The 13,129-nt window shown below is 45.0% G+C and overlaps 1 protein-coding gene across 6 annotated transcripts; it reads right to left on the reverse strand.

Annotated features, from left to right (window-relative positions):
• Nucleotides 1-6,020: 6,020 nt before the first annotated feature.
• LOC146566764 (leucine-rich repeat-containing protein 31-like) lies at nt 6,021-10,714 on the reverse strand. Of its 6 annotated transcripts, none has more exons than XM_085286410.1 (6): nt 10,565-10,714; nt 10,200-10,295; nt 9,334-9,436; nt 8,844-9,008; nt 8,554-8,709; nt 6,021-8,280 (listed from the first exon to the last, which is right to left on the reverse strand). In XM_085286410.1, exons 2-6 carry the CDS (start codon nt 10,215-10,217, stop codon nt 7,823-7,825), a joined length of 900 nt encoding a protein of 299 aa, XP_085142536.1. In that variant the 5' UTR covers nt 10,218-10,295; nt 10,565-10,714; the 3' UTR covers nt 6,021-7,822. The 6 variants fall into 6 exon arrangements, with proteins under 6 accessions (XP_085142536.1, XP_085142537.1, XP_085142538.1 ...); XM_085286411.1 differs by having other exon boundaries at nt 10,183-10,295; XM_085286412.1 differs by lacking the exon at nt 10,200-10,295.
• Between the last annotated feature and the right edge of the window lie 2,415 nt (nt 10,715-13,129).

The raw sequence follows: 13,129 nt of genomic DNA on the forward strand, positions 1-13,129 counted from the left end.
AAGGCCCCACCTCCTGCAGCTGCTCCATCTTCTCCAGCTCCCACTGGTGCTCTAGGATGAGGCTATCTCCTCTGGGCCTCCAGCCGGCCAGGTTCTCCTCTCCACGCACATAAGCCACTGATGTGTCCAGGACCTTCCTCCTCCTCCTCTGCATCCCTGCTCAGGACATGAGCCCTCATTAGGATGAAGCTCTCCACAGAATTATGATAAAACAGCTGCCGTTCTTTAAACATGTTTCATGGCCGCTCACCTGAGCTTCCAGTGTCAGACATCTTACACAAGCTCAGCTCGTAGATCCCAGTCACTCGGTTGCTATAATGAAGCAGAAGTTTTGAACAAGGAAACTTTGTAACAGGGCAGATATCTTTGATTGTGAAACAGAGATGGCCACAGTGCAGCAGCCCAGATTTACCAGTCAGGAGTTTTGGAGTATCCAGTCCCAAAGAGGTTCTTGAGAGAACGGGGTGGGGAAATCTTGACACGATGACATCAAGAGACTTAAAAACACGTACAAACAGGTACAACACGGCGGAGCAGCGGCTGACCTCCAGATACGCAGATAAGGTCATGTAGATCTTCTCTCCGTAGGGAGTGACGCGGTTGAGCAGGAGGGAACCTTTTAAGGGTGTTTTTATTTGTGCTCCCTGGCCTGGAAATAAACGGTTTCCGATCAGACCTGCTTCATCTTTGTGCCCTTGGTATCTGACTCGCTTGCTCCCCCATGCATTTTAAAAGAATCCTTCTCTTCAGCATGAAGTTCTGGCTCAGCTTTAGTGTCTGCATTACATGTACACAAAGACAGAAACATTCAATGATAAAAACACACAGTGGAATAAAATTGTAAGACGTCATCAGTTGATGCAGTTTAAGGACACTTGTTGTTCTGTGCAGTCTCACCTGGAGCTCACGCTTCTAGTTCATGCCATCATGACCAAAGATTCTTCAATTAATAGTTTAAAGATGTCCATGAATGCACTGCTAACTGCTCTTCACCCTGATAAAAATCAACATGCATTTAGAATAAGAAACACTTTTACAAAACCAAAAGCTTCACTGTACTTAGTGATTTATACGTCTACAAAACAGGTTCAGTTTGTAACTGAGAGAGCGGCTCAGTGGCGCTGAATTATATTTCCAATAGAAACACAATTTCATATGTTGTAGTAACAACACACTGCCACAAGATGGCAGCCTAGGCCTACTTTACCATGCTGTTCCAGTACAAAAGAAAAAGTGACAGAGCCTTGAAAGAGTGACAGAGACACTTTTTATGAACTCATCTGTAATGTGTCACCTTTTCTGTAGGATGAAGAAGTGCTTCCCTTCTTTTAAAGTAAATACAGGCTTACAAAGATCCTCTAAACATGTTTCTGAAATAATCCTAAACACAATCATTAAATCAAAAATGCAAGAAACTATTTATTTAATCACTCTTCTTAACTTAATTCCTTAACTTAGTAAAAAAAAAAAAAAAATAGACAAGAACTTTTCTTCTGTCTCACCTCTGTCAGTTTTCATGCTGTTGCAAGAACAGGTGGAGGTGCAGGTGGAACTCTGACTTCAGTGTGGTTTGTATGTGCAGGCAGGAGTCTGACATCTCAGGACAGCAGAGGGTTGTCGAGCACGGTGACTCCTGCTGCGACGCCCCCGTCTGACTGTCCTGAGCTCTTGGTCCTCAGCAGATGGCCCACACACTCATTCATCACCATGTCTTTACCCTGCCTGTAAGAAAACCAAGAAAAGGCTAACATTAGAAACAGCCACCAACCAATCCCTTTTACTCCACCACCCAAAAACCAGTGAGAAACACTAGTTAGTATTAACTTGGAATCAAAGTGCACTAATCCCCAGGCTCCCAGCATAACATACAGTCCAACACAAACTCCACAAACTGTCTTGCTTCAGCTGACTTTCCTTCACCTTCTCTCCAAACAATCTGTTGTGCTCTTTTCAGCACAAAGCCACACTCCTGCTCACTGATCCTCACCTCTTTTTAACCTAGTCTCAGCAACTTTGTCCCATAGCTCGCACATCCTTTCCACCTCCATCTTTCTTCCCAGCCAACTGATACATACCTTTTCTCCTTCCTTAAAAGCCAGCCTAAGAAATACGAGTTCATAAACGCCACAGAGAAATAAATCAGAGGAATAAAATGCAAATGATATTGCTTACACTGAACAGCAACACCCAGGTGAGGATTATCTAATGCCAAATTTTCCAAACAATGAACAAACCGTGCCCTTTTTCTCACCATGTCTAGAGTGTAGAGGTCAGCCAATGTCGCTCGGATCTGCTGCACAGCTTGAGGCTGGTCTGGGAAGAATCTGTCCAGGACTCCAGGTCTGGGGAGCACTTGCTGAACCTTCTTGGTACCAGCCAGGTGAGCGCTGATATCTGGACACAAAGCCATAGAAAAAAAAAAGAAAAAAATTCATCTATTAATCACCTGGATCACCTGTTGAGAAAGAAAAAAGAAAACAAGCAGAAGAGAACAAGAGTAATAGAATAAACAACATCACAATGATATATGGGAATATGACAGTAAATACTAAATATTAAACATTATTGTGCAGCACATAAGATCAACAGAACACAGTGTGCTTTGAGGTAGAGCTGAGAGCTGAGGAGAGTCCCAGATGAGGGCTCACTCAGCAGCCGCGGAGCAGAAGCCAGGGGGAGTTGCAGTGACGCGCCCGTGAGCTCCGCCGGCAGCCAGCCGTGCCTGAGTGACCGAGCCCCAGGCCGAGAGGCCGGGGGCACCCCCACCTCCGAAGTGGCCCGAGCGAGCCCCAGGCTCCAGGCCCCGATAAGCGGCCGCCAAGGAGTGAACCGGTGTGTACCTGGACGCGCATCCCCGGACACAAAGAACCACCAATGCACCGATGTCTGAGGGAGTCCGCCACTGGCAGGGGAAGTGGTGGTAGGGGGAGATAGGCCTCCAAACCTTGGAGGGCCTGAGATGTCCCCAGAGAGGTGGTGTCTGATACCCAACCTGACATATAGACACAGACATACAGGCACACACAGACACAAACATCCATTCCCACCCTCATGCTCTCATATGTACTTACTCCACACTCAACCAACGTGGAGACAGACATAAAGAGACGCTGTACACACGATCACACTCCCCAAGCGTACTCTACAAACCGGGTCTAGGTACCCTTGCCCCTGGAGGGGGAACTGCACCCAGACCCAGGTGGTGTTACCCTTTTCCCTGCGGTGGGGAGAGGCAGACCACCCCAACTCCGCAGCAGCAGGGAGGCCCCACACTCCAGACCGCAGTCGGACGGCCAACTCCTCCTCCTAGCCCCCCCGCTCCAGCAGGCCGCAGAGAATGGGGGTGAGAGAAGACTCCAAACCTCCCTCAACCCGCTCATTGTAGTGTTGATGCATGTGTGTTCTAAGGTGCATTTAAAACCCAGGAGGGCATGGAGCTACCTGCCAGAGAGCAGCAGGTAAGCGCATAGTCCCTCCTGATAGCCCTCAATGTCTACGTGTATTTAAAATTGAGAGGTGGGCAACGACACCAGGGGTGGGGTGTACATGTATCGTGTATCCATGTATCCATGTATTGTGCCCACCCCCAAGATCCTATATGTATGTGTAATGAGAGTGTGAGTAATGTGAATGTCTAAGTTGTGGGATAAAATTGAGGCAGAGGCAGCCAGAAGGGGACAGAGGGGGGGTAGCCTCCTCTGCACCCTGGTGACACCCCCATACTCCGCGCCCCGCCAGGGAAAGGGGGCCCAGGCCCATCCAGACCGGGGCCCAGTGCAGCAGCGCCTCCCGGCCCCACAGAGCCCGGGACAGTCCACCCAACCCCACCACAGAGAAAACTGCACCCACCCCACCATCCACTCATCTTCCAGACTACATAAGACAATAGACGCCCAGGCTGAGATCTTCCTCCACCTCTCCTGTATCTCCCCCTCCTGCAGAGAGAGTTCCTGAAGAGCGGAAAGCTCCAGAGAGTTGCAGCATGGCCTGGAGGTGTCACTATCACAATCTGCGGGGAGTATGATCATTTGTTATGAAAAAAGAAGACCCAAATGCAGACTCACAGGCTGGCAAGGATAAACTAAAGGCAGCCTGTTTATTTTGGACGGAGAGAATGATATGAAATATCTGACAGGGAACTGAGAAACTCAGAAACCTATACTGGGGGATAACACTAGGAAACATGACCAGTGAAGCTGGGTGACGAAAGGAGAAGATTAAACAATAAACACACAGGACGGTCATTAGGGAAGAGGAGACGGCAGGGACAAATCAGGAGTAACGAGACAGTTACAGCAAAACTCAACATAACCAACAAAATAAAATAGGAAGCACGTGTTTTGATCGCTGGCTCCAGTCTGCATGCTGAAGCTTCCTTTGGTTACAAGATACAGAACCAACGTTAGTGTGAATGAGACTATGAGAATGTTATATAGCATTTGCTCCACTTTGAATTCAGTTTGAAGAAGTAAAGAGACAAACAAACTTAAAAGAGACCATAGGATTAAAAAAACACAGACACCGCAAAAGGACGAAACACGGGCAAGAAGCAAAGTAAACAGAAAAGGAAGCAAGGAAATAGAAAGATAAGATCCACATGAATAGAATAGACAAAATATGAGTGCTTCAAGCAAACTGTGCAGGAATAAAATATAAATAGCAAACAGCAGAAATAAATAACAAATGGGGGAAAATATGTAGGATGAACAGGAACAAAGACACTGGAGAACAAAGTGGTGAGGGTTACTCAGACCACCATTAACTGACTAAATACATGGGAACTGGCAAAGTGAGACGCGGTCACAGAGAGTGACAAGGTACAAGGCGCACAAAAAGAGGGACTGGCAAAATTAGACGTCTATCAGAAGTACAGAATACAGAGACAGACAGGCAGACAGTGAAACAAACATGGAGACAAAACCTGCTACACACAGAGACAACACTAACACGGCCTGAACATGAAAGGAAACAAATTTAGACCAGCAACTAAGAGGAAGCACTAATTTGGAAGGGAAATAATACCAGACATATGGTGCACTCTGAATATCACCAGTCTGTTGCAAAGCTAACAGAGAGACAGACAAGCATTCACACCTACAGCTAATTTAAAGATACCACTTCAGCGTCACAGCTGGGTCCTTCTCTGTGTTATAAACGACACAGAGAAGGCCCCAGCTGTGACGCCACAGTAGTTCATTTGTTGACTGATACATCGATGTAGTCTCTCAGGAACGAGGGCGAAATGCCAACGACCGCCTGTCTGTTTTCAGGGCTGTATTTGAAGCCATGCTCCAATCAGGCAAAGTTTTAAGTGTTGCACATTTCGATGGGTTTCTTTCAGCTGACATAGTTTCCATTTGGGTCATGTGGTGTTAGATACCCCAGCGTGTGGTCATAGGGTGAAGAGCCCGGACGATTAGTGGGATTTTAGGTGTGGTGTAAAAATGACGCTGCAACTTTAAAAACGTTGTTGCTTTAAGGATTAACGTACAACCATACTTGGGCTGAGTTTGACACTGGTTCTCTTCAGTAATTAAAATAGCTTTAACACATGATAAGATCAAATGTCAGCTACACTGTGACAGTCAAGGGGCCACACTCAGATATATTTATTCGCTTGTTCTCTTTGTGTGATAAGAGTTTCCATCTGAATTTAACCCCTGTGTGGGGCTGATCTTTCATTTCATTTTATTTCAAGCTCAGATTCTTTGCCTTTGGCACATTTTCTGTGACGAGACTTCAAACCATTCCCACCGTCCTTATTAATCAACATGGTGAAGTGATTCTTCGCAAGGTGATGGGATAGGAAGAGTTTCAGAAAATGAGGCCTTTTGTCTTTATTGGAGAGGTCAGTGCAGACAGGACGGATGGGGGGAAGGCGAGGGGGGAATGACACACAGGAAACGGTGTTGGTCAGACCCAAAGACAGGCGTGGGCAGTGAGGACTCTCACCTTCAGACTCACTGTCTAATCAGTCTGACAGTGAGTCTGAAGACAGAGCAACCCAACACACGTTACTATGTTCATCATCATCATCATTGTTTATTTATATAGCACTTTAAAAACACACAAGGCTGACCAAACTGCTGAACAATAGAAACATAATAGATACCATAAGAATAATAAATACGATACAATAATAAACATAGCGAAAAACAATAAAATACAAGTCAGTCAACCACTGAGTCAAAAGCCAGTGAATAAAAATGCTTTTTCAATCTGGATTTAAAAACCAGCACTGATGTCGATTGCCTAATGTGAAGAGGAAGATTATTCCAAAGCTTAGGAGCCACGATAGAGAACGCTCGGTCTCCTCTCAGTTTCAGCCGTGATTTGGGGACTGAGAGCAACAGCTGCTCAGCTGACCGGAGCGAACGAGTGGGGACATAGGGCTTCAGCAGGTGCCAGACCATTTAAAGATTTAAAAACCAATAAAAGAACTTGAAAATGAATCCTAAATTCAATTGGAAGCCAGTGCAGGGAGGCCAAGAGTGATGTTATCACTAAGCAGGACATTAAATCAAATTAATGAGACACCAAAACAAGAGCTGGAGCCCAAGACAGCCATGAAGTCACAGTGTACACAAATACACAAGAAACACAGAAACCAGCTGGGTGGATGTGGCTCGGGAACCTTCTGTTACCTTGAACGTCGGTGTTTTGAACGCTGGCTGCTCCAGTCTGCTTGTATTTGTCCAAGATTTCCCCTCATATCTTGGTTATGGTTATTTTTTCTTTTATTAAACTGATCACACTCCTGTTCATGAATAGAAAAAAACCCCATCAGTGTATTTTCACTTAAACAAGCAGCTGTTTTTTTTGCATTAAAGTTATATAAAAATGTAACAGTGCAAATTCCTCGCTGACAGTTTAACCAAAAGGCATTTCCAGTGGAAAGTAGCCGACATATCCTCAGCATAACCATGTATAATATCCACAAAACCTGAGAAGGTTGGAGAGAAGGTAGGCGAACTCTGCTGGGATCTGCGTTTAACAAAGTGTCTAAAGACGAAACAAAGAAATCTTTCTGTAAATGTTCAGATGCACAGACTGGACTGAAAAAGAGTGAAAAAGCAGCTAACGTCCAAAAATAAGAAAACTTTGAAAGAACTCCAAAAAAACCTGGAGAACTTTTGCTCAAAAAACAGTTTTGTTTTTTTTAAATTACAAGGCAATCTGACAAAATGTCATCAAATGAGACTCAAGACTTCTGCAGGTCTCTGCCATGACTCAATTTTTTTTTCTTAACGGCAGAAACAATTGTTCCTTTTTTACTTTGTTTCTATTTTCTCTTCTTGTTTTTATCTGTTGAACAACAAACAACATTCATGCTGATTCACATAATATCCTGTCTCTAATCTCTGGGATTTCCTCGTAGCTCTTTGATGCAAAGAACATCCATCAAACGCTCCAGCTTGTGCTCAACATCATCGTGAACGGTGAAGGTACTCTGACGAGAAAATACTCAGTCGACCTTTTGGTTGATTTGTTAAAGAACCCCAAAATAGCTGATTACCTAACAAGGTATGCAGATAATTCACAGCTCTTTTCCTGAATAGCTGCTTTAAAACTCTGCTGAAAGCCTTTGTCCATTTCCAGGTATCCCCACTTCTCGGCATGTGTGTCTCAAGTGTTAGGACTGCTGCATTGGAAAGACCCAGACCCTGCAGCCAAGGTGAGAGACGACAAATATGATAACCCACACCAGCTGTGCTTAACTCTGTAAGTTCCCAGTATTCCCTGAAACCATCACGTGTGACACAGTTTACATCAGACGTGATGCAGCTGACCTCAACACTGACCTTCTTGTGGTAACAGAGACTTAAAAAAATAATAATAAAGCAACAAAGTGGGTCGCTCTTTGACAGTAAATTCCAGTGCGGTCCGCTCCAATCTCCTCAGGCTGACTCTCTTCTAGGCTCTCCTGACTGTTCCCTTTACATGTTGATGATGTGTCTTGTAAATCTGGATCCCTTTCCAGCAGGACGCTCCTCTTTTTCAGACAGTACCTCAGCTGCTCTCTCTCCTGACAGTCAGCTGTCCACCTCTGCATGGCCAGTCGAGCCAGCGCCGAAATTTGAGGCAGAGCTCGGAGCAGAGCGGGCAGCCAGGCTGAGCACGGAGCAGAGGTTGAAGGTCGCAAACTGACATCCACGTCTTCCAGAGAGCCCAGACCTCCTGCTGCAAACAGACTGCACCAACCGTTGTCTCCCACCAAGCTGTTGTAGGACAGATCCAGTGCACGGAGTGAGGAGAGACAGCCCCGTCTGCACACGGCAGCTGCACAGAGGAAGAGGACCCATTGATAACTGATCACTTTATGCCTGTTCACTTTACTGTTTTGTTCACAATGTTTCTGATGGAGACAAAAATAACACCGAATAGTTTCATTGTTTTGTTTTATACGACAGCTACAGATGCTGGCAGCATGAAATAAATGAAAGAAATATCAATTTCCTTCAGGCTTTACTTGTCTTAATATACATTTATGCAGCCTAATGATCCACTACAGACCAAAAAAGAAAAAGTATAATGTCATTGTGTGTTAGTTACCCAGATGTTGCATGTCATCAGTGGTGAGCTCGCAGCTGCAAAGACGGAGCTCGCTGACGACTGATGGCTGCAGAGCATCCAGCAGGAGCGCCAAGTGACCGCCAACCACTTTACACCAGGAAATATCCACCGTGCGCAGATAGGACACCGCCAGGGCTGATGCATAAACACAAAGTTTTCACCATTTCAGGCTAGAGGGTGGAAGAGGTATTCAGGGAGAATGACTTGAAGGAAAACTTCTATAAATAAACAAGTGTGTGTGTGTGTGTGTGTGTGTGTGTGTGTGTTACCCAGAGCAGTGAAGGACTCGTTGCTCATGTAGCAGCTGTTGAATGGCAGCCTCCTCATTTGTGTCGCAGGGAGGGCGGAGACCAGCAGGTGGACCACACCTCCCACTTCCTTATTGGATGACACATCAAGCTCGGTCAGTGCAGTGAGAGAGGGCAGCACCTGGACTGAAAAACAACGAGTCACATGACTGCTGCAGCGAGCATGCGATTAGTGTCCGGCGTGTGAGATTGGTAGCAACTGACTCAGAGCCTCTAGATCATCTCGCGTGAGGCAACACAGGTGGAGGTCGAGTCTCTCCAGGTGTGTGACGTGAGCCAGGTGAAAGGTGAGGCGGCTCAGTCCACCAGCTAGAAGCAGCTTTACAGTATATTAATTAGAACAATGCTGCTCTCTAATGTATCTTGGTAAAGTGCAGAAAAATCTAATGTTTTATATGATACAGTGTGATTTCAGTAACATATCATAATGGAGGCTTCAGCAAGTACTTACGAAGGAAATCTTTCCTCTGCTCTTCAGTTAGTTCATCAAATACCTCCCAAAACATCTGTATGGTGGGGTGGCGGTCATGATATCTCCAACCATAACTTGTGTTCTGAAAACAGTGAAAATGACTGTTATAATCATAGAGTTTGTAAGGTCAGGCATACACTATGTTGCCAAAAGTATTCCCTAACACATCCAAATCATTCAATTAATGTGTTCCAATCACTTCCATGGACACAGGTGTATTAAATCAAGCACCTAGGCATGCAGACTACTTCTACAAACATGTGTGAAAGGACGAGTCGCTCTCAGGAACTGAATGAATTCCAGCATGGTAATGTGATAGGATGCACCAGTGCAACAAGTCCAGTCATGAAATTTCCTCGCTATTAAATATTCCATAGTCAGCTGTTAGTGATATTATAACAAAGTGGAAGTAATTGGAAATGACAGCGAGTCAGCTGATGCTAAGGCTCATAGTGCACTTAAGTCACCAATATCTGCAGTCTGCTGTTGTTACAGATGTCCAAACTTCATTGGTTTCCATGGCTGAGCAGCTGCATCCCAGCCTTACACTGACAAACACAATGCAAAGCGTCAGATGGAGTGATTTAAGCATCTCAACACTGGACTCTAAAGCAGTGGAGATGTGTTTACTGGAGTGACGAATCACACTTCTCTGACTGGCAATCCGATGGATGTGTCAGGGTTTGGTGGTTGCCAGAAGTACTTGTCTGACTGCACTGTGCCAAGTGTAAAGTGTGGGCATGTGTGCACATGGCTGGGCACCAGTGCACAATACAAGGTCCATAAAGACATGGATGAGTGAGTTTGGTGTAGAAGAACTGGACTAGCCTGCACAGAGTCCTGACCTCAACCTGATAGAACATCTTTGGGATGAATTAGAGCAGCAACTGTGAGCCAGGCCTTCTCCTCCAACGTCAGTGTCTGACACCACAAATGCACCTCTGGAAGAATAGTCAAAAAATTCCCATAAACACACCTAAACCTTGTGGAAAGCTTTTCCAGAAGAGTGGAAGCAGTTATAGCTGCGAAGGGTGGGCTGACTATTATATTATACTATCATACAAAAGTCTGGATTAAGACTGAGATGTGACACAAGTTCATATTTGTGTTAAAGCAGCCGACTGAATGCTTTTGACAGTATGCAGTACACAGTTATTGTGCTACAGGACAGCTGTGAAACTACAGTCTGTGTCTGTTTGGCTGACTGTACCTGTTTGAACTTTTCCCAGTCATGCACGTCCTGGCCGACCAGCACTCCCTGCAGCTCCTCTGGTCGAAACAGCCTCACCAAATCCTGCTCACACACCAGGAAGAAGCCTCGCTTGAACTCCTGGAACAGATTCTCCACTGATGTGTTGAAGGCATGATTCACATAGGCCTCCACAAACTCCTTCCTGTTTAGGAGGGAAAATGTTAAATTAGCAAACATTTCACAGAGACAAAGGTGCTGCAGATGAACCTCACAAACACTTCATGTTTTATATTTACCTCATATTAAGACCTACTAAGGACCTGATTGTTTTTAATTATGTCCTGATACATAAAACCTGAGAGCTCACATAACTGCATATGCTCAGAATAGACAGCACACATGGATACAAATTACTGCCTTGCAGCAGCAATCTTCAGACCATCACTATGAGCTCCATACAAGGTTACACTGTTCCTGTTATTAACAGCAGGGGGCACTATCAGCCACAGACTGGGAGCCAGATATGCTCTGCTGGTGCCTCATTGTTACAGAGGAAAGACTCTATAGTGAGAAACAGCTGAGGGGGAAACACTGATCTGGAAACGTCTGAGTGTTACAGAGGATATACATAGCACTGTGGTTCAGTGTCACACAATCACAAACAAATACAGCAAAGTACTAAAAAGGGTGTTGCCTCCAAAGATTGCTTTTACTGGTTTGGAGCTTAGGAGGCTTAATAACAACAGGCATGAATGAAGACAGATCAGAACAGCTGTTTGATCACAGCATCCAGTACCAACACAATCATCCACACTCAAGAGCCTGTTGGCTTCAGAGTCAGCAGCTGAATGTCTAAAATATCAAATGTCATTTTTGGTCCATCAGCTACAGCATGAACTGCTTAAAGTGAGAAGCAGCCTGAAGCCCGACAGATTCATCTTTCCAGACTGAAAATATCTCAGAGTGAACAGAGTGGTGCGTTTTCAGGGTGATCTCACAAAGTCAAATCCCTTTAATGATGTTCTGTCCTGTCTTCCTCTATCAAAAGCACACAAACACTATAAAACATTGTTTCGGTGCTTTGGGGTTTTGTTTTCTACACAGAGGTATAGCACGACTAGACCCTAAAGGCAGGCTGCTCACCTACAACCAGCTCACGAACATCTTTCCAATGGAGCTCGCTGCCTTTCTCGTGGATGAGGGTCACTGTGATCCTCCGCTGGATCCCCTGCAGCAAACATAACAGGAGCTCAGGATCACAGTGAGCACAGCTAGAGCAACATTACGCTTTAAAAGAAGATATTCAACTGTGTACAAAGGAAGCAGTTACCACTGTGTGAGTAATAAGGAAACAACATGTGCACCAATCCTGTACCTGGTGCAGCAGGTAGGTACCATGACAGGGCAGGCCTCCACTGTGATCCACGATGGCTGGGATGTACCTGTGCATGGAGGGAGGAGGTGACACAACATCCCAACTTATAATATTCTTCCTGGAGATCATTTTTATGGTTCCTTTAAAGCTTGTGCGTGAATATAACACTCCAGATGGATACTCACTCTCCAGTGGGCTCCAGCTCGCTGATCTCAAACCAGACCAGCAGGTCGTACTTGCTGACACACTGACCCAGGTTGGATTTGGTGATGGTGTTCAACTTGGAGGCTGCAACTGGCACACACACACACACACGCACACACACACACGCACACACACACACGCACACACACACACGCACGCACACACGCACGCACACACACACTCAACGTTAACAAGTGGGAATTTTTCTGGATTTAAGAGAAGGTGAATAAAAGTGAGCAGTATTTACTACATGCTTTGGGTGACTAAATGGAGGATGGATAGGTGACATGAAAACACTACTGACCCTTTATACTGAGCCAATAGCTCACACACTTCTATTAAATCTGTCTAAAGAGCCAGTAATCACAGAGGATAGATACTGGAAGAAAACTGAAATGTTAGGAGGAACTAAATCACACATTACAACACCAGTGGCAGCACCCTGCTGTCTCACACATCGGGATCACGGTCCTGTTGAAGCGGGATAATTGCTAAAGCTCACAGTTGCATTCCTCTATACTCAATATGATCGAAAAAACTATTTTAACAAACAATTAAAAAAGGAACAAGTAAAAGATCTACTATAGCCAAAAGAAGACCATTTACAGACTATAGCCCTGTGAACAAGTATTTGCCTCCTTTCTCATTTCCTATCTTATTCCATATTTGTCACACTTACACCTTTCACATCAATACATTTATAACATTAGACAACAATGTCTAATATTCAACGGCAGTTTTCAAGGGCAAAACGCTATCCAAACATACTTGGTCCTATATGAAAAAGTAATCACACAGAAAACCTGATACCTTGTGTGTCACCTCTGACACCAACAGCTGCAGCAAGCGTTTGGTGCTAGAGGTCACATTTGGACTCTGGACCTCTGTGGAGTGTGCACATGATCTCATTACTGTCTAAAAATCCAAGGAGTGCTGAATCATTGAAAAATACACAGTAACAGGTGTGTAGCATCGCTAACTAGGTAGCAACAAGCCTCTAATTG

This window comes from Mchenga conophoros, linkage group LG9 (genome assembly GCF_057382185.1).
Source record: "Mchenga conophoros isolate Kocher_MC1m ecotype Shallow Benthic linkage group LG9, M_conophoros_male_GT1.1, whole genome shotgun sequence".
NCBI lineage: Eukaryota > Metazoa > Chordata > Actinopteri > Cichliformes > Cichlidae > Mchenga > Mchenga conophoros.